This window comes from Aulonocara sp. 'chitande type north' Nkhata Bay, linkage group LG20 (genome assembly GCF_057382095.1).
Source record: "Aulonocara sp. 'chitande type north' Nkhata Bay isolate Kocher_YH1m ecotype deep benthic linkage group LG20, A_spYH_male_GT1.1, whole genome shotgun sequence".
Classification (NCBI taxonomy): domain Eukaryota; kingdom Metazoa; phylum Chordata; class Actinopteri; order Cichliformes; family Cichlidae; genus Aulonocara; species Aulonocara sp. 'chitande type north' Nkhata Bay.
Genome location: NC_141363.1, coordinates 17,266,534 through 17,286,971, shown reverse-complemented (window position 1 = coordinate 17,286,971; position 20,438 = coordinate 17,266,534). Strand labels below are relative to the sequence as shown.

Sequence of the window (20,438 nt, the reverse complement as noted above, 5' to 3'; positions counted from 1 at the left end):
GTGCTTCTCAACAAAACCTTTGGTGGGACTAAGCATCATGTCACCTCGAGCTGCTGCACCAGGATGCACATTGCCTTTCACCATATACTCTTGCCCCGGTTCCACCACCACAGTTCTAGCTATTCTCACTGCGTATGACTTTGTACTGGCTTCGGTTTGGTAGTGTCGTGGTCTGGGTGGTTTTCCACAGCATTGGCTCCTCCCCACTGGGTGGAGTCTTTGTTGTTCCTCACCTGATGGCAATCGTACCAGCAGTATTTATGACCGGCGCACTCAACTGGTCTTCGCCAGATTATCTGCCAACTTTAGTCAGTTCTCAGCCTCATGTCCGTTCCTTGGTGACTCATCGTGTGTATTAACCGTATCTCTGTTTTTCTCGTCAGCCTCTGAAACCCACCTACCAAGCTCTCCTGGACACCAGTTTGCTGCCGCCGGTAATCCCTCTCCGTTTTGGAACTGCCATTCTCTCCTGCCTGCCTCCCTGCATTGCATACAGCACCCACCTGGACCTCTCCTGCCTCCCCCCTCCACGCAACCCCCACCTGCAAGCTTGTAAGACAGCTCTGTGTACTATCCTTAGATTCACTCGCAACCCCCTGTAGGATTCCCCTGACTGCTCTCTCCTCTGTTTCAGTGCCCTGGCCCGCCACAGTTTCCCCTGCCCAGTACCTGTACCCAGTTATCCCTGCCATCTAGTTATCATCACAGTATTTTCTCTCGCTTCAGACATCTAGTTTATGTTCATTGATTCTAGTCTGCACTTTCTGTTAGCCTCTGAGCATTGTAAAATAAAATCTCTTTTCGTTACACCTCACCCCTGGCCTCCGGTTTTGAATCTGCACTTGAGTCCATCCCATTTCCACGGGCCACTGCGCCATGACAGTATAATCTGGCCAGTATATGGACTCAGCGGATCAAATCCGGACTGCCGTCTCGAAACAGGGTGCCATTCTTGGTACTCACGAGGAAGCGCTCCAGTTTCTCCTGGCGAAGGTTAACTCACTCACTGACGAGCAGGAGAAGATGCAGTCCGCGGTTCAGACCCTTCAGTCAGCCACTGCCCCTGAACCCGAACCCGTTCCCGGTACGTCGGCACCGGTACCCGCGCCGCCGCCTCAGCCCGCTGCGGATTCTGAGCCTCTGCAGACGCCGATGTTCCGCGATGCCGCCTCCCCGGAGCCGGAACCCTTTTCTGGCGGCCGGGGGGGGGGATGTAGCGGTTTCCTCCTTCAGTGCGAGCTAGCATTCGGTCGCTCACCCCGCTCGTTTGTTTCTGATACCGTGCGGATTTCTTATTTAGTCGGGAAACTGCGCGATCGCGCCCTTACATGGGCGGATGACTTTCTGAGTGAGTTTAAGAAAACTTTCGCTCACCCGACCTCTGAATGCAGTTCGGCGCGGAGGCTGTTGCATCTTCGTCAGGGACGGCGGAGCATTGCGGACTTCCTAATCGATTTCCACATCGCCGCCGCCGAGGCGGGCTGGTCTGATCGGGCTCTGCATGGGGTGTATTTGCACTCTCTCAACGAAGAGATGAAGGACCACCTGGCCTCCTGGGATGAGCCCGCTAATTTTGAGGAGCTGGTTTCCCTCACACTTCGCATTGACAGCAGGTTGCGGGAGCGAGAGTGGGAGAGGGACTACAGGTCCTTGCGGCAGTCATCCCCGGTCGTTTCTCCCCCGCCACTGCTTCCGGTTCAGCCGTCCAATCCCATTGCTGGCACAGGGAGTGGTGAACCGGAACCGGAACCCATGCAGATCGGGCGTTACCAGTTGACGGTAGAGGAGAGAGAGAGGCGCCGCCATTCACACTCTTGCTTTTATTGTGGCTCCGGTGAGCATTTGATTTCTTCCTGCCCTAAGAAGGGAAAAGAGACCGCCCGCCGGTAGGTCCGGGGGTACGGGTGGGCGGTACCAGGGTTAACGCCAAGCCCCGATTTTTGCTTTCTGTGACACTCTTACTCGGTCAGGGAGCCCACGTCTCATCAGCGCTGGTTGATTCAGGGGCCGAGCAGAGTTTGATCAACAGGGGATTTGCTGAACAGCTTCAGATCCCTCTTTTTGAGTTAAATCCGTCTATCCCAGTTAGGGCATTAAACGATCAGGTCTTTTCTTACATCACTCATCGCACTGCACCGGTTGCCTTGATCACTTCCAGCAACCACAGAGAAACACTGATCTTTTACACCTCACAGTCCCCTGACACGCCCATAATTTTAGGTTTCCCATGGCTAAGGCATCATAATCCTCACCTGGATTGGGTGGGACAGAGGGTCGTGAGTTGGAGCCCATATTGTCTCGTCTCAGCTGCCCCACCAGGGGCCACCGAGCCCTCTAGCAAGGAGAACTGCACCCCTGACCTCTCTGCGGTTCCCCCCGAATATCATGACATATCAGAAGTTTTTAACAAAGATAAGGCACTGTCCCTACCACCCCATCGCCCTTACGATTGTGCCATTACCTTGTTTTCCGGCTCCACGTTACCTTCCAGCCGCCTCTACAACTTGTCACGCCCTGAACGGGCTGCCATGGAAAAATACATCAGAGACTCACTGGCGGCTGGACTCATCAGACCATCAACTTCCCCCGTGGGTGCTGGCTTCTTCTTCGTGGGTAAGAAAGATGGCACACTCCGTCCATGCATCGACTTTCGGCCCCTTAATGACATCACAGTTAAAAACAAATACCCGTTACCACTCATCAGCTCCGCTTTTGAGCCCCTCCATGGGGTCACCTAGTCAGAATCAGGGAGGGGGATGAGTGGAAAACTGCGTTTACAGTTTTTTACAGACGCTAGGACACATTTCTCAATACTTAGGTCACGTTTGCAAAACTCCTCACACAGTGAGCACAACAGAAGTCTATGTGGGCTAAACTGAGGACCAGTTATCATTGTTTTGGCACAAAATGCATTCAATGACTACATCTCTCAAATTTCATGAATTATCTTCTCACTCAGACACAACAACTGCCAAAAAGCTTTGTACGGACAGGACATTTTGCATGTGCTTACATACTGTTTTCAAAACTGTTAAACTTATGGCCAAAACAATAACACAATGCAAAACTGAATAAGACAGCAAAATCCAACAGCAATATTTTAGTGAAACATATTTTAAATCTAAAAATGCAGTTTAACCAGCCACAGCTTATTCTCATTGTAGATGAACATCTACACAGGTGTTACTCCTTCAATTTTTCAACTCCTTCAATTCTGGCATGCCAGAAGATTCTTTCCTAGGTGTATCGCCCTAGATGACATAAGATGTGATGTGGATGAGAACCTGTGGCCAAATGGAGAAGACCGAGTAGATTAGCGTTACTATTGTATGTGTATCAGTGGATGGTGTGTATACAAATTCTTGTATTTTGGGATTACTTAGTGCAAAAAAATAAAAATACATAAACAAATATTAACGAATTCTGCATGATGTCTGATTCATTCCAGTAACATATATTGAAATTATAAACAGAGATGTGTCCTTGTTTTACACAAGAAAACACTGTGTAATGCTACATGTTGTTAGTGTTTTTTACACTCTAAGAAATGATACATTGATGTTGCTAGCATTATGTAAACGTTTTATGTTAAAATTAATGTCACAATTGATTTTTAACTCTAAACACAAGGATATTGTTTTGATTTTAATTAATAACACAATATTTCAATACAACAAAATGCAGTACATTAAATTCAACGTAAAAAGTTCATTTAAAATGAACAGCACTTTAATTTGAAGAGGATTGTCCTAACAGGCTCTCCGTACTTCTCAGTTTGCACATGTGCAGTGTGGAAGTTTGAACAACTGCCATTTTCAACCGAAACTTGCATCATGCTCAGAAGCCTGGATAAAATCCATTGCCATTTGAGGATTATTCGGTAAGTACAACCATTTAAGGATGACATATTTGGTTAATGTGTACTAAATGATAAACATCCGACATTTTCGGGAGTACTTCTGTATGTTTTATTTTAAAACAAATGATGTCTGGTAATTTTTTTTTTTTTAGCATTCTAGCTTGTATGCCTCTCACAGGTGTTATTAGTCAGGCATTTAACAAATATTATTGGGCCCACTTCAGTGTAATTTCCCAAAATGTTTTACGATTCATGTTAAGCTGCAACTTGCCTACTAAGAACTGCAGCTTTAAAATTACTCCCAACATCTACCGCGCATGCTCCCTGGTGTCAGTAATGAGCACCAGGAGCGCCAGCGATCCGATCCGTTTGAAGAATGAAATATATGTATAGTGTATTTTAGAAACATGCATCAAATAAGTTGCTACATTGTTTGAAGGAATTCTACCCCGTGTTGATATCTGGTTTAGTGTTAATATCAGTGATTAAAGTGTAAGACATGCATTTATCTTGTGTCATTAAAATGCAGCATTATGTGTAATACAGCTATATGTAATGCATTTAACTCCTTGTATCAGTTCCATTGATTATCAAAGTGACAATTTGTGTGTTCCCCCTTCATTTTATGTTGGTCAGCTAGTTCTGTCTGTCAGTAGATACAACAAAAGTGGCTCAGATGTGATTGTGGTTACTGTTATCTTTTATTGTAACTCTTGTTATCGTAATAAATACCAGAAAATATTGTGATAGGATTTTGAATCCATATTGCCGAGTTCTAATCTTCTATTTCATTTTAACATTTTTAGGGGTACAATTAATAATTATATTGTTGAACAGTCTAGAATTGATTAAAGCAAAAGTGAAAGCTTTCATGTATTGTCAAAAATGAAAAGCTTCTAGTTTTGTGTTCATATATTTGTTGATCTGACTCAGAAGAATCAGTGCCTAACCAATCATTAACCTCACTGAATGTCACTAATGTGAGTTGTCAAACATTGTTTAATTACTCATCGCTAATCACTCATCTGTTAATATTTTTGACTTTGGTTTGGGAAGAGGTGGAAAAGAACCAAAATCTTGTCTCACATTGAGTTCTTATCTCCACCAGAATATCAGCATTGATGTTCGACGGGAATGCGTCCTAAAAACTGTGTCTACTTAAATAAAAAGCCAGATGACCTGTTCAAGGAATTCTTGGTAAGTTAGAAAAGGGGAAAGATCAGTTTGTTTGTTTGTTTGTTTGTTTGGTTTTTTTTTAATTTGGGATAGTAAATTGAAGGTGGGCTCATTTGTTCATATGTATCTATATGCAAGTAACTTTTTCCCCCCTTTGTTTTCATTTTAAGGATATGGATCTTAGTGCAAGAAGAGAAACGGAGCAGCTGACTTTAGGAGTCTGTGTTGTCAGACATGAAGGAGCAGACTCTGCAGATACACCTGAGGACATTGGTGTCATCATAGAAGGATACACTGTGCTGAAAGCTCTTAGTGATGTGGCAAAGGGGTGTGCCCTCCTGCTTGGACTAATCTACAGTCTAAATCTGAGGTACCCAAAGCACCTGAAATACATATTTGAATTTCTTCAGAAGGTGCTGATGGAGTTGGATGGGAACAACCTATCCATGAATGTGCAAGTTCTGAAAAACAAACTGCTTGAGTGAAACAGCCTGCACTGAACTATAGAGGACACTGAACTGGTTACAAGATTCTCAAACCCATCTCCTTGCACTTTATAAACTGTTCAGTTTGAATTCCGCAAGAACTTCTGCAAGGCCTCATACTTTTTGGCATGCTTTGTTCATGTTGAACTTTTACCACCATCCAGCTACATTGAACAAGACTGCTCCTAAGTTTGGACTTCATTTTAAGTTTTGGGGAAAAAAAAGGTTTTTTAAATATGGACAAAAATGCCACTAAAGTCATTTCTACTTGTTGTTTATAGGACTGTATTGTGAGTTTTCCATTGTACCCGAAGCAAGTTTAAATTAAGTCATGTTAATGTTAAAAATGTTGGAATCACAACACTTTCCAGTTTTAATAACTTGATTTTAACATTCTGCATTATGTCTTCCTGTACTTAATATGCACTTGCATATATGTGAAGATATTTTTGTTTAGGAAAAAGGCATTGATCTAGAATTTTGAACAGCTCAAAGTTTGCTTCAGCACATTTTACACCAAGTGTTATTAAAGTTGGGTTAACTGAATAAAATTGTGTTTGATTTATTCAATTTACTTTAAATAGAGTAAGTAATTTAATCCTATAGTTTCAGTAGAGCTCGTTTAGGGTTAGTCAATTTATCAGATGTACTTAAAATTTGTTGTTCAAATTAAATGTGTCATACATTTTAGATTTCACTAACCCAGTTGTGTGGAACCGGTTGACATAACTGGGTGGAGTAAATGCAACATCTTATTTTATAGAGTAAGTAGGGCTTGTTTTGGTTGAGTAGATTTTATTTAGTGTTGTCAATTTAAGTCAATATGTTAGTTAGATCAACATTATGATATTTAGTTAATACAACACCATTCTTGTGATTTGCATTTAATTAGCCAAAGCTTGACAGATGTACTTAAAATTTGTTGTTCAAATTAAGTGTATCATACATTTTATATTTCACTAACCCAGTTATGTGGAACCGGTTGACATAACTGGGTGGAGTAAATGCAACATTTTATTTCTTAGAGTGTAGGTCATTGTTTTGTGGGTGACAAAGTGTGTTTGTCGGCTGTCAACCTTTGCTAGTGTTCTGGAAGAATGAGTTTATTTGAGACCTGAATGAAGTGTTTTGGTAGTTGTAGTGCATTTTGAATGTGAAATGAACGGCTTTGCCAAGCTGACGGTCAGTTAGGAGGATTGTGTGAAGTGTTTTGCAAAAGTGACCTAAGTATTGGGAAATGTGTCCTAGCGTCTGTAAAAAACTGTAACACACACTTAGGACATTTCGAGTATTTAGTCATGCCATTTGGCCTCACTAATGCACCTGCAGTTTTTCAAACCCTAGTGAATGATGTCCTTAGGGATTTTCTGGATCGTTTTGTCTTCGTTTACCTCGATTACATCCTGATTTTTTCCAAGGACCTCAAGGAACACAGAGTCCATGTCCGGGCCGTACTCCAGCGGTTGTTGGAGAACAAATTATTTGTCAAAGCCGAGAAATGTGAATTCCACTCACCATCTGTGTCATTTCTGGGTTACATTCTTGCAGGGGGGCAGGTGAAGACTGATCCGGCTAAAGTGAAGGCAGTAGCGTAGTGGCCACTACCAACCTCACGAAAACACGTACAAGGGTTTTTGGGCTTCGCGAACTTCTACCGCCGCTTCATCAGGAATTATAGCCAAGTAGCCGCTCCCCTAACTCGTCTAACTTCCTCTAAGCTTCCTTACCATTGGAGTCCGGAGGCCGACGCCGCCTTCTCCCGGTTGAAAGAACTGTTTACCTCTGCGCCGGTCTTAATCCATCCTGATCATAGTAAACCTTTCGTCGTGGAAGTAGACGCGTCAGGCGTTGGGGTGGGGGCGGTGTTGTCCCAGCGTTCAGGTTCATCTGCTAAGCTTCAGCCCTGCGCCTTTTTCTCCCGCCGCCTCTCACCCGCGGAGAGGAATTATGACGTTGGAGACAGGGAGTTGCTTGCTGTAAAGCTGGCGCTGGAGGAATGGCGGCATTTACTTGAGGGAGCAGAGCATCCATTCACTATTTGGACTGATCATAAAAACTTAACCTATTTACGCACGCCAAAAGGCTCAACTCGCGCCAAGCTTGATGGTCCCTATTCTTTACTCGATTTAACTCGAGGGGAGATGCTTCCTCCAGGGCCGAAGTTTGTCCTCCTTCGAGGTTAACTCCCTTCACTTTTGTGGAGTAGTGAGACAGACAGATTTAACTTTTCCACCCGCAACACTAAGCCGGATGCTCTGTCCCGCCAGTTCGACCCTGTGTGTGACCCGTCTGATGCACCCACCATCTTGCCGGCAGGAGTCAGGATCGGTTCTGTCGCCTGGGGCATGGAGGAGGACATCCGCCGTGCGCTGGAGACTGAGCCAGACCCCGGCACGGGCCATCCGAACCGACGCTATGTCCCCACCGTGGCTTGCCCTAAGGTGATCGATTGGGTCCACAAGGGCAAATTTGCTTACCATCCGGGTGGGGGGAGAACAGGCTCACTCCTTAAAAGGTATTTCTGGTGGGAGACTATTGATAAACACGTCAAAGAATATGTAGCTGCCTGTCCTGTCTGCGCACGTAACAAATCGAGCTCACTACGCCCAGCCGGACTTTTACGACCCCTCACTATACCTCATCGCCCCTGGTCTCACATTGCGTTGGATTTTGTTACTGGCCTCCCCATCTCCTCAGGTAAAACCACAATTCTCACAGTAGTAGATAGATTCTCCAAAGCTGCACACTTCATTGCCCTAAACAAACTCCCCACCGCATCGGAGACAGCCAAGATTATGACTGAGCAGGTCTTCAGACTCACGGCATACCTTTGGAGATCGTGTCAGATAGGCATGAGGGCCCTCAGTTCATTTCGCGAGTGTGGAGGTCGTTCTGCACCGCTCTCGGAGCAAAACCCTGCTTGAGCTCAGGATTTCATCCACAGACGAATGGGCAGGCCGAACGGCTCAACCAGGAACTGGAGGCCACCCTCCGTTGTGTCGCTGCCTCCAACCCCGCCTCATGGTCCTCATTGCTGCCGTGGGCGGAATACGCTCACAATTCGCTTACGTCTTCTGCTACTGGCCTCTCGCCTTTCGAGGCCTCCATAGGTTACCAGTCGCCCCTCTTCCCCGACCAGGAGGCTGACCTCGAGGTTCCCTCGGTCCAACACCATCTCAGGCGTTGTCAGCGGGCGTGGAGGTTGACCCGTCGGTCATTGTGCCGGTCCATTGCTCGCCAGTGCCTGTACGCGGACCGTCGCCGCAGGGCAGCCCCTGCCTACTCCCCTGGGCAGAAGGTGTGGTTGTCTGCTAAGGACGTTCCCCTCAAGGTGGCATCTCGTAAGCTGGCCCCGCGTTTCATTGGACCCTTCGAGGTGGAGCGGGTCCTCAGCCCTTCTGCGCTGAGGTTGAAGCTGCCTTCCTCGCTGCGCATTCACCCGACCTTCCACGTCTGCCAGGTCAAGCCGGTGGTCGTGAGTCCGTTGTGCCCTCCTTCCGCTCCCCCTCCTCCCGCCCGGCTCGTTGATGGGCATCCTGCCTTCGCGGTCCGGCGCATTCTGGACGTCCATCGGCGGGGACGGGTCCGGCGGTTCTTGGTGGACTGGGAGGGTTATGGGCCTGAGGAGCGGTCCTGGGTGTCTCGTTCCTTGGTTTTGGATCCTGCTTTGCTTTCTGCTTTTTACAGGGCTCGGCGCGGGCCGCGGGTGGCTCGGTCGCCAGGGATCGACCCTTGCTGGGGGGGTAGTGTCGTGGTCTGGGTGGTTTTCCACAGCATCGGCTCCTCCCCACTGGGTGGAGTCTTTGTTGTTCCTCACCTTATGGCAATCGTACCAGCAGTATTTATGACCGGCGCACTCAACTGGTCTTCGCCAGATTATCTGCCAACTTCAGTCAGTTCTCGGCCTCATGTCCGTTCCTTGGTGACTCATCGTGTGTATTAACCGTATCTCTGTTTTTCTCGTCAGCCTCTGAAACCCACCTACCAAGCTCTCCTGGACACCAGTTTGCTGCCGCCGATAATCCCTCTCCGTTTTGGAACTGCCATTCTCTCCTGCCTGCCTCCCTGCATTGCATACAGCACCCACCTGGACCTCTCCTGCCTCCCCCCTCCACGCAACCCCCACCTGCAAGCTTGTAAGACAGCTCAGTGTACTATCCTTAGATTCACTCGCAACCCTCTGTAGGATTCCCCTGACTGCTCTCTCCTCTGTTTCAGTGCCCTGGCCCGCCACAGTTTCCCCTGCCCAGTACCTGCACCCAGTTATCCCTGCCATCTAGTTATCATCACAGTATTTTCTCTCGCTTCAGACATCTAGTTTATGTTCATTGATTCTAGTCTGCACTTTCTGTTAGCCTCTGAGCATTGTAAAATAAAATCTCTTTTCGTTACACCTCACCCCTGGCCTCCGGTTTTGAATCTGCACTTGAGTCCATCCCATTTCCACGGGCCACTGCGCCATGACAGATAGTAGAGCACCTCTTCACCAAACAGGATGATGCGGCGTTTGCCGAAATCAAGACGTGCTTCAGCTTGAGTGAGGAAGGGATGCCCAAGCAGCACCTCATTTCCTGCTATATCTGCCACCAGAAAATCAACATCAACCTGTCGATTGTTAATATTGACAGGTATCTGGGCTTCACCTAGCACCGGCACGTCCCCAGGTCCCACACCAAGCACGGTCTCAACAACTGAGGGCTGTAGTGGTGGTCTCACGTCTGGGTGGATGGAGTTGTAGCAGCACGCTCCTCCGGGCTCCGCTGTCCAAAACAGCACATACCTCCACTTCGTAGAGGCGCATGGGGATACTCATTTCTTGGCTTTGGCACTTAAGGTGGAGCACAGTGGGCTTTGGGCTGTCCCAAGGGCTACTGTTCAATGTTAAGGCCTTGGTGGTTTTGTGAGGGGAAGGGCACTGCTTTTGGACATGGCCCCAACCTTGACAGTTATGGCAGCGAACCCCACTCCTTTTAAAATTTCTGTGATTGTTCGGTGTTGTCGAGGGTATGTGTGGGACAAAACGATTTGGTGAGGGGCTAGCTGCAGGTGCATGCTCAGCAACAGTCTCATCTTTGTCTTTTTCTCTGACGACAGCAGCTCGGGGCCAGCGTTCAGCTGCGTTACGGGCTCCTTGCTGCATGGCACTGGTTACATAAGATGCAGCCCTTTTAGTGGTTTCGTGTCGGTGGGCTATTTTGTATGCACAGGCAAGTGTGGCTAGGTCCCTCTCTAGCAACTTCTGTACTATTTCTGCATCACCCAGCCCATTGGTGAAAACTTCAACAGCTATAGAGTCTTGTTCAATCTCTGCTCTATTACCAAATGCAACAGCCACTTTCCCATAAATGTCATCTCTGAAAACATGCAGGGCCTCACCAGGTTTACGCACTCGCTGCCTCAGTTCTACAGCAACAGCAGCTGCATGGTCAGAAGAAGGGCCATATGCAGTTTCCAGTTCGTCCACCAGGCGGCGGTAATCCCATTTGGATGAGCGGGGATTTCTGTGGATAATGGCCCCTGCTGCTCCAACTAGGCAGAATTTAAGCTGAGTTGTCATTGTTTTTTCTGACCAATAGTTGGCTTCAGCACAGCTCTCAAACCTGTGCAGAAATTCCTTCCACGGTGTGGTGCCGTCATATTGGCCCGGACATAGGGTGGGGACTCTCTCTCTAGTGTCACTGTCCTCTTCACTGTCAGATGGGGGCTGACGGGGCACACAGCGGGTCTTGCCTGGTTTCGAGCGGGGTTTATGCTGTGCAGTGGTTTCCCCATAGCTTATGGCTTCATCAAGGCTACTGGAAGGCATACATTGCATGGGTGTATTTAACATTGCGTTAAACTGAGCCGGTGTGCTGCGTACAAAACTGTCAATGTGAGCGGAGGAAAATGGGTTTGAGTCTGGATAGTGGATTTTCATTTGGGGAGTAGGAGCTGGATAATAGTTCATGCTGCTGCCCGTGTTTCCCTCACGGCCGTAGCTGCGGCATTCAGCATCAACGAAGGGATTCGTGCGAGAAAACTGCCGCCGGGCAGGACCATCGGGCAGCGCGAATACACCTTCTCCATTAGCATGTGTGTTAGCACAACTTTCAGCACACAGGGATGGGTTCATATGTTCACATTTAGTCACAGCTCTGCCTCTGTTAGCTTCCCTAATGCTCGCGGCACCCTCGGAGACACTGGTCAGCGATATGAAAGGGTTGGAGTAATTGGTCTCAAGTCCGTACTTTGCACGAGAATGGTGAGCAGCGGCCATCGCGAGTTAGCTTAGCTACGGGCTAATACACTTGTAATTACGGTCACTCGGCTTTATCGTTAGCTGCTTTAGCCTGTCGGTTTTTCTCAGTGCTCACCACTCCTTTGACAACGTGAGAGGGTCCCTTCGTGGTCGCCAGTGTTAACCATTCCTCGCCGTCAGTCCCCTGACCGTGGTCGGGAGACGCGAGGGGAGATGCTTCCTCCAGGGCCGAAGTTTGTCCTCCTTCGAGGTTAACTCCCTTCACTTTTGTGGAGTAGTGAGACAGACAGAAATCAGCCGAGGCACCGGAGAGTACTGAAGAGATGAGGCTTTAATAACAGTACTGCGCACTTCGACAACACACTGCATAGCCTGTAGCCCGTTAGAACGCTGCTCCCGGTCGCCCTCTCTACCCATGACACACTCTCTCCATTTTTCTCTCTTTCGCTCCCCGCGTTTCCTTCACGCGCATGCTCACACACACATCACATACACTCCTTACTGCACCCAGTCACACACAAGACGGCAATTCCCGCAACACTACTCATCTACTGCATGGGGGATGAAGCAGATGATATCCTCCGAGGGCAAGCTTTATCGGACATACAAAGGCAGCAGTACCAAGCAGTAAGAGACACTTTGGATACGTATTTTGTTCCCAGGAAAAACATTATCTATGAGAGAGCTCGCTTTAATCAAAGAACACAGCAAGCTAATGAGACTGTTGACTCGTTTGTCAGGACCGCACTTTATGCTTTAGCTGAAAACTGCAGTTACGGTGCACTGCAAGATGAGTTAATAAGAGATCGCCTCGTCGTGGGTCTGAGGGACATCAGCTTAGCGGAGAGACTTCAAATGGACAAAGATTTGACGTTGGAGAAAGCGGTTAATCAGGCCCGGCAGTCTGAAGTCATCAAAAAACAACAGACAGATATCAGAGGGTAAAATAAGATGGAAATAGATGCTGTGACAGCGAAGCACAGGGAACAAAAGCATTCAACATTCAAACCCCGAAGAGAACGTAAATGCACAACAAAGGACAAAACACCAAATGGGAGATCATGCTACAGGTGTGGGAAAACCCCTGCGCATGGTAAAGGACAATGCCCAGCAAAAGATGCAACATGTCACTCATGTGGTAAAAGAGGACACTTGAGTAAAGTGTGTAAATCTGTTAAATATGTGCATGTGATAGAAACAGAGAAAAGTGATGATACACCCATGTTTCTTGGTTCTGTAGACGCAGGTTCAGATCCTAGGTATGCAGACCTTACTATCAGAAACTACAAAGTTAGATTTAAGATAGACACAGGAGCTGACGTCTCTGTTATCCCAGCCCAGATGTATTACTGCATAAACCAAAATCAGACAGAGTTATGTAAACCAGATAGACCATTGTTTGGTCCAGGTGGTACTCCACTTGATGTGTTGGGTATGAGCAGAGAAACAATCTGCAAAGGTGAACAGGGAATACAGGAAAATGTGTACATTGTCAAAGATTTGCACATAGCACTGTTAAGCAGGCCAGCAAGTGTCAAGCTGACCCTTGTGTGTAGAGCTGACAGTATTGACATGAATGTGTTGAATGAGAACTACCCAAAGCTGTGTCAGGGATTAGGTTTAATGCAACAACCTTAAACGATTAAGTTGAAACGCAATGCTGTGCCTTTTTCCCTGGCCACACCAAGACGGGTCCCCATCCCTTTGTTAAGAAAGGTGAAACGGGAACTGGAAAGAATGGAGTCCATGGGAGTAATCAGCAGAGTTGAAGAACCAACAGAATGGTGTGCAGGTATGGTCCCAGTGCCAAAAAAAAACGACTCTGTTCGTATTTGTGTTGACCTCACTCACCTCAATGAAGCAGTGTGCAGAGAAAAGTACATCCTGCCTTCGGTTGAACAGACACTTGGATCCCTGGCGGGAGCAAAAGTCTTCGGTAAGTTAGACGCAAACAGGGGCTTCTGGCAGGTTCCATTGTCACCAGAGTCAGCACACTACACAACGTTCATTACACCCTTTGGGGGCTTCCACTTTAACAGACTTCCTTTTGGAATAGCATCAGCCCCAGAACATTTTCAGCGTAGAATGTCAGTGATCCTTAATGGGCTGCCAGGTGTGGTTTGTCACATGGATGACATCCTCATTTGGGGACAGGATCAGCAGGAGCACAATGCCAGACTGCACACAGTGCTCAATAAGCTACAAGAGGCCGGTGTCACACTAAACCTGGAGAAATGTGACCTGAGCAAACAGGAAGTGAAGTTCCTCGGACACGTTTTGTCTGCGGAGGGAGTACAGCCAGACTCAGACAAAATTTGAGCAATCACAGCAATGAAAGAGCCATCAAACGTCAGTGAAGTGCGCAGCTTTCTCGGGATGGTTAACCAATTAGGCAAATTCTTCCCAGGACTAGCCGAAAAAGACAAACCCCTAAGAGACCTGCTCTCGAAGAAAAATCAGTGGGTTTGGAGCTGCGCACAGCAAAAAGCGTTCAATCAGCTAAAAGGCGATCTGACGTCAACTCCCATTCTTGCACTCTATGACCCAAATAAAGAGTTAAAACTGTCTGCAGATGCTTCCTGCTATGGACTGGGAGCAGTCCTATTTCAAAAAGAGGGAGAGCAATGGAGACCTGTTGCATATGCGTCTCGTTCTTTAACGGAAACAGAACAGAGGTATGCACAGGTGGAGAAGGAGGCGCTTGAACTAACATGGGGTTGTGAAAGATTCAAAGATTTTCTCATCGGGAGACACTTTTCCTTAGAGACTGACCATAAGCCACTCGTCAGCCTGCTAGGACAGCAAGCTCTAACCGAGCTTCCACCCAGAATCCAACGGTTCCGTCTAAGGCTTGTGAGGTACAGTTACACCATCTCACACACTCCAGGCAAAGCACTCTTCACAGCAGATGCACTGTCACGTGCACCCGTTAACCAAGACCCTGATTCTAAGGCTACAGCTGAACTACTGGATGACACAAATATATATGTGGATGAAATAGTCAAATGCATGCCTGCTACCTCGACATACATCACACAGTTAACCCTCCTGCCATCCTTTAAAAAACTCACACCCATCACCCTAGGGACCATTCTCAGCCACGCCATAAAAAGACCATATATCCATATTTTATTCCACTTTAAATTAGCCAACCTTGTAAAACTACTTCTCCCTGAAATATTCATGTAAAGTTTTAATTATATTTTCGTTGTTTTAACCCTTCAAATCCCAGTGTTATTACATGAGCGCCCTGTGTTATAAGCCCCAAAAACCAAAAAACGAAACTAAATATTTCCACAAAAAACCAGTTGAAGTAATATGTGATTGTCATTATACGTAGGCCTTTAGATGGACCAAAGATTGGCACCAACATACATTTTGACCTGCCATTATTTTTTTTGCATTTTTTTTGCAATTTAAAAATTAAAACTTCAAGGCCCTGAGTCTTCATTGACATCCAAGAAAAGAAGAAAAAATAAAATCATATGATGATAATTTGGGGTTGAAAAATAGCGTTTATAATGGAAGTCAATGGGCAGAAAATGGTCCCCAGGGTGATGGGTGTGGGGATTTCTGCTGCTCAGCCATTTTAGGCTGATTTAAGGAATTCACACTGGAATATTAACATTGACAGGTAAAAACTATCCTGTGGCAAGTTTGGTTATATTCCACTGAACACAGTGGAAATGGCAGCCATTTAACACATAGCAGTGGCACAAAAAGGTCCCAAGAAGGCAGGAAGGTTAAAGGAACAGCTTAAAACCGACAGCATATGCTCAGATGTCATGGCTTTTTGTCAGAGCAGCTGGCCAGAATACAGCCATCTCACAGGCCCAATTAAAGCATATTGGCCACACAGAGACACCTTAACGGTACACGACAATCTGCTACTGAAAGGCACAAGACTAGTGATCCCTACTGCTATGCGCCACTCTGTCCTCATTGCCCTACACGAGGGACATCAGGGAATGTCTAGATGCAGAGAGAGAGCCAGGGAGACAGTATGGTGGCCTGGTCTGAGTGGGCAAATAAATGAACTTGTGAAAACTGCACCATATGCATCAAAGAGCGTACCAACCCAGTGCAACCTTTAATGCCAAGCCAACTCCCTGAGAGACCATGGCAAAAAGTTGGAGCAGACCTTTTTACGTTTAACAACAGCAACTATGTGCTTCTGGTGGACTACTACTCTAAATTTGTGGAAATAGCCAAACTTACTCCCACAAGAACGGGGGATGTTATAGTGCATCTAAAATAATCATTTCCAGACATGGGATTCCAGAGTTTCTCTACAGTGACAATGGACCTCAGTTTTCAAGACAACAGTTCAAAGACTTTGCAGCAGCTTATGGGTTCAGGCATGTAACAAGAAGTCCAAGATTTGCACAAAGCAATGGTGAGGCTGAGCGTCATGTCCAAACTGTGAAAAGTCTGCTAAAGAAAGCAAAAGACCCATATCTTGCACTTCTAGCTTACAGAGCAACCCCATTGGCTAATGGATATAGCCCTGCGCAACTACTAATGGGATGAAGACTGCGCACGTCAGTTCCCCAGCTTCCTTCTTTGCTCAATCCCAGCCTGCCCAACAAGGCTACAGTGTTGACAAAAGCGAGAGAGAGAGTGATGAAGGACAGTGTTGCGTACAACAGGAGACACCGTGTGACAGAACTTCCTCCACTCTCACCGGGACAACCAGTGTGGATTACAGACACTAGGCGTGAAGGGACTGTCCTCTCCTCTCACTCCACACCCCGCTCATACATTGTCGAGACCCCTTCAGGAGCCATCAGGAGAAATAGGCATCTCCTCCAGCCATTGCCAGATGCCACACCAAAGTTACAAACCCTAATTACGCCTGTCAGTCCAACAGAGAACGCCCTGCCTGCTTCAAATCTATCGGCGACTACAACTCTGACTCCTAAGACAGAAGACCCAGGTCCTGTCAGAACTAGGGCTGGCAGGGTTGTCACAAAACCACAAAGACTGGACTTGTGAAAATAAACAAAACAAAAAAGAAAAACATGGGTTTAAAAGTAAAGGAAAAAAGGTTGAAGAGAAAGAAAAGTTTCTATGAAAGGTTCTAAGAAAAAAAAAGAGTACAGTTTTCATATATGCAGTAAATGTTCTTGTAAGTTTGATGTTTTCAGCGAAAGGAGAATGTGGTGTAATCTGTTTGAGCATAACCTGTTTTATTGTGAAAGGGGGTTCGGAAACAGGAAGTAGACAATAAAGGTCGGAGTTTGAGTGCTCTACAAGGTGTCGCTTGAATCCTTGCCTAAAACCACAACAGTCACTGTGGAGCTCAGCCAGGACCCCAAAACAGGTGAACATCTCCTCCACCAGTTTCTCTGCCGTCGTAGTTGCACTCTGGTCCGGCACTGCGTAGGCCTCCAGCCACTTTGTCCATGGCCACGAACACATACCAGTTCCCTTACTCTGTGATGGGGAAAGGCCCTAGGACGTCCACTCCCACATGCGCCATCGGGGCCCCCACCAGGTACTGCTGCAGGGGGCAGTGGAGCATTGAGTTGGGCCCTTCTGTGCCATGCAGGTGTCACAGCAGTGCACATGAAGTTCCACATCCCGTCAAGAACCAGGCCAGTAGAACCGTCCCCTGAGACGGTGGAGAGTTTTGGCATTCCAAAACTCAGAGGTCGATTATCTTGTTAATAATTTCACCTCCTCACTACGTACGACTCTGGATACTGTAGCTCCTGTGAAAACTAAGGTCTCTAATCATCTTCTTCTTCTTCTTCTTCTTCTTTTATTTATTGTCATTGTCAAGAACAATGAAATTGCGTTTGGGGCTTCCATACAACCAAAAAAAAAAAAAAAAAAAAAAAAAAAAAAAAAAAGAAGAAAATAATAAATACCCCTTAAAACCCAAGTGTACATATTTAACCCAGTGTGACTCCAATGCAATAAGACAATCCTTAGCAATAATGTTCGTAGAAATTCAGACAAAGACCTGAGAAACATGACAAAATACAACAATGCAACCCATTCAATATTATTGTACTGTGAGATATGATATCAGATATGATAGTTATCTATTTAAGAAAGAGGGGGGGGGGGCAGGAGGAGGAAGAGAATAAAGATATGATGCACCAATGCAGACCAGTTCATTGCTATTAAGAAGTTGGATATGGTTATTGTCCGTGAGAGGGGGGCAGAGAGTTCAGGAGCCTCACAGCCTGTGGATACAGGCTGTTGGCCAGTCTGGATGTTCTGGCCTGTATAGACCTGTACCTTCTCCCTGAGGGCAGCAGATGGAAAAGGTGGCGCGCAGGGTGATGTTGGTCCCGCAGGATACTGTGCACCCTCCTCAGACAGCGAGTGGGGAAGATATTACTGATCTCTGGCAGACTTGTTCCAATAATTCTGCCAGCTTCTTTCACCACCCGCTGGAGTGCTTGCTGATCGGCCTTGGTGCAGCTGGGGAACCACACTAGAAATCCATACGTCAGAACGCTGCTGATGGCACAGTTGTAGAAGTTCAACATCAGAGATCTGGGAATGTGTGCGCTCCGCAGTCTCCTCAGGTAGTAGAGGCGCTGTTGGGCCTTCCGTACAACTGAGGTGATATGGTTGCCCCAGGACAGGTCCTCGGTCACAGTTACCCCCAAGAATTTAAAACTGCTCACTCTCTCCACCGCCTCACTGCCAATGAAGAGAGGCAGATGGTTGTTATGGCCCCTCTTCCGGAAATCTACAATGATCTCCTTGGTCTTTTTGGTGTTTAAGACCAAGTTATTGTCGTGGCACCATGACTCTAGTTGTTGCACCTCTGTCCTATAGTTTGTCTCATCATTGTTGGATATAAGTCCGAGCACTGTAGTGTCATCTGCAAACTTAACAATGAGATTGGACGCGCAGGAGGAAATACAGTCATGGGTGAAGAGAGTGTATAGCAGAGGGCTCAGAACACACCCCTGAGGGGCACCGGTGTTGACCACAAGGGTGGAAGAGGTGTTCTTACCCACTCTGACACTCTGTCTACGGTTAGTGAGGAAGTCCACAATCCAGTTGCACAGAGAGGAGTTAAGTCCCAGTTGGTGGAGTTTGGGACGGAGTTTGTATGGCCGGATGGTATTAAAAGCCGAGCTGTAGTCTACAAAGAGGAGCCGTGCATAGGTGTTCCTGTGTTCCAAGTGCTTCAGTAATGTGTGCAGCACTGTGGCGATCGCATCCTCGGTTGACCGGTTCTCCCTGTATGCAAACTGGTGCGAGTCCAGGGATGGTGGAAAAGCAGCTCTGATGTGTTTAATGACCAGTCTCTCCAGGCATTTGGCGGGAATGGGGGTGAGTGCCACAGGTCTGAAATCGTTCAGACATGTGACATTTGACTGTTTTGCGATGGGAACGATGGTTGCTGCTTTGAAACAGGATGGTACCAGTGAACAGGACAACGAGGTGTTATATATAGAGGTGAAGACGTCCGCCAGGTCCGCAGCACAGTCTTTTAGCACCCGGCCCAGCACTCCATCCGGCCCGGCCGCCTTCCTGGTGTTAATGCTCCGGAACACACGCCTCAGCTCATGAGTGCTCAGGACCGGAGCAGGGTCGGTTGAGGGGAGAGGGGACAGGACAGGGTCGGTGTTCTCCCTGTCAAAACGGGCATAAAAGAGATTTAGATCCTCAGCCAGAGTAGAACTGTCGGCTGAGGGTGATGGTGTTCTTCTTTTGTAGTCCGTGATAGCCCTGATGCCCTCCCAGACCTGCCTTGGGTTTGTGTTGTTCTCAAACCTGGCCTCGATACGCCTCCTGTGCTGCTGCTTGGCAGTCTTGATGCCTCTTCTCAGGTTGGCCCTGGCAGCACTGTATGCCTCCTGGTCCCCGGATTTGAAAGCGTTGTTCCTTGTTCGAATAAGTTGTTGAACTCCGTGTGTCATCCAGGGTGGATTATTAGGGAACACACGGAATCGTTTCCAAGTTGTTACATTGTCCACACAGAAACAGATGTAGTCCAAGACAGTGGAGGTGTAACTGTCCAATGCGACACGATTGTCAGTGTCCTGCACCTTGAATACATCCCAGTCTGTGCAGTGGAAACAGTCCTGAAGCATCGGAATAGCGTCCTGCGGCCATGTTCTCACGGTTTTGGTTGTAATCCCAGTGCTCTTGATCTTTTGTGTGTATATTGGGTGTAGCAGAAGGGAGAGATGGTCTGACAGACCCAGGTGGGGATAAGCCTGGGCTCTGTACGCATTCGCCATGTTGGTGTACACCTGGTCCAACGTTCTATCTCCTCTGGTAGCACACTTCACATTACGGTGGAAATTGTGAAGTACAGATTTCAGGTCCGCGTGGTTAAAATCCCCAGCCGCAATAAAGACACTGTCCGGGTGTGCTACCAGGCTGTTATTGATGCTGCTGCTCAACTGTGCTAACGCTAGCTTAGCATTAGCATCTGGTGGAATGTAAACAGCGCAGATGTAAACGGCAGAAAATTCCCGAGGGAGATAGAATGGACGGCACTTTAACACCAACAGTTCTACCTCTGTACTGCACAGTTTTTCCGTTACCGTGACGTTCGTGCACCAAAGGTTGTTAATATAGATGCACAGCCCCCCGCCAGTCTTCTTACCCGAGTCCGCAGACCTGTCGGCTCGATAGGCGGTGCGGCCTGCTAGATCGATAGCCGCATCGGGAATGGCGCTGTCCAGCCAGGTTTCAGTGA

General features: G+C 47.2%; 1 protein-coding gene and 1 long non-coding RNA gene across 2 annotated transcripts; both read left to right on the top strand.

Annotated features, from left to right (window-relative positions):
* Positions 1-1,412: 1,412 nt before the first annotated feature.
* Positions 1,413-6,709, top strand: LOC147305384 (uncharacterized). The gene is made up of 3 exons (XR_015126596.1): positions 1,413-3,880; positions 4,968-5,056; positions 5,206-6,709. It is a non-coding gene; the product is annotated as an uncharacterized LOC147305384 (long non-coding RNA).
* Positions 6,710-7,865: 1,156 nt separating this feature from the next.
* Positions 7,866-10,185, top strand: LOC147305383 (uncharacterized). Its single transcript, XM_086278055.1, has 4 exons — positions 7,866-8,004; positions 8,328-9,412; positions 9,488-9,656; positions 9,739-10,185. Exons 1-4 carry the CDS (start codon positions 7,866-7,868, stop codon positions 9,798-9,800), a joined length of 1,455 nt encoding a protein of 484 aa, XP_086134181.1. The 3' UTR covers positions 9,801-10,185.
* Positions 10,186-20,438: the final 10,253 nt, after the last annotated feature.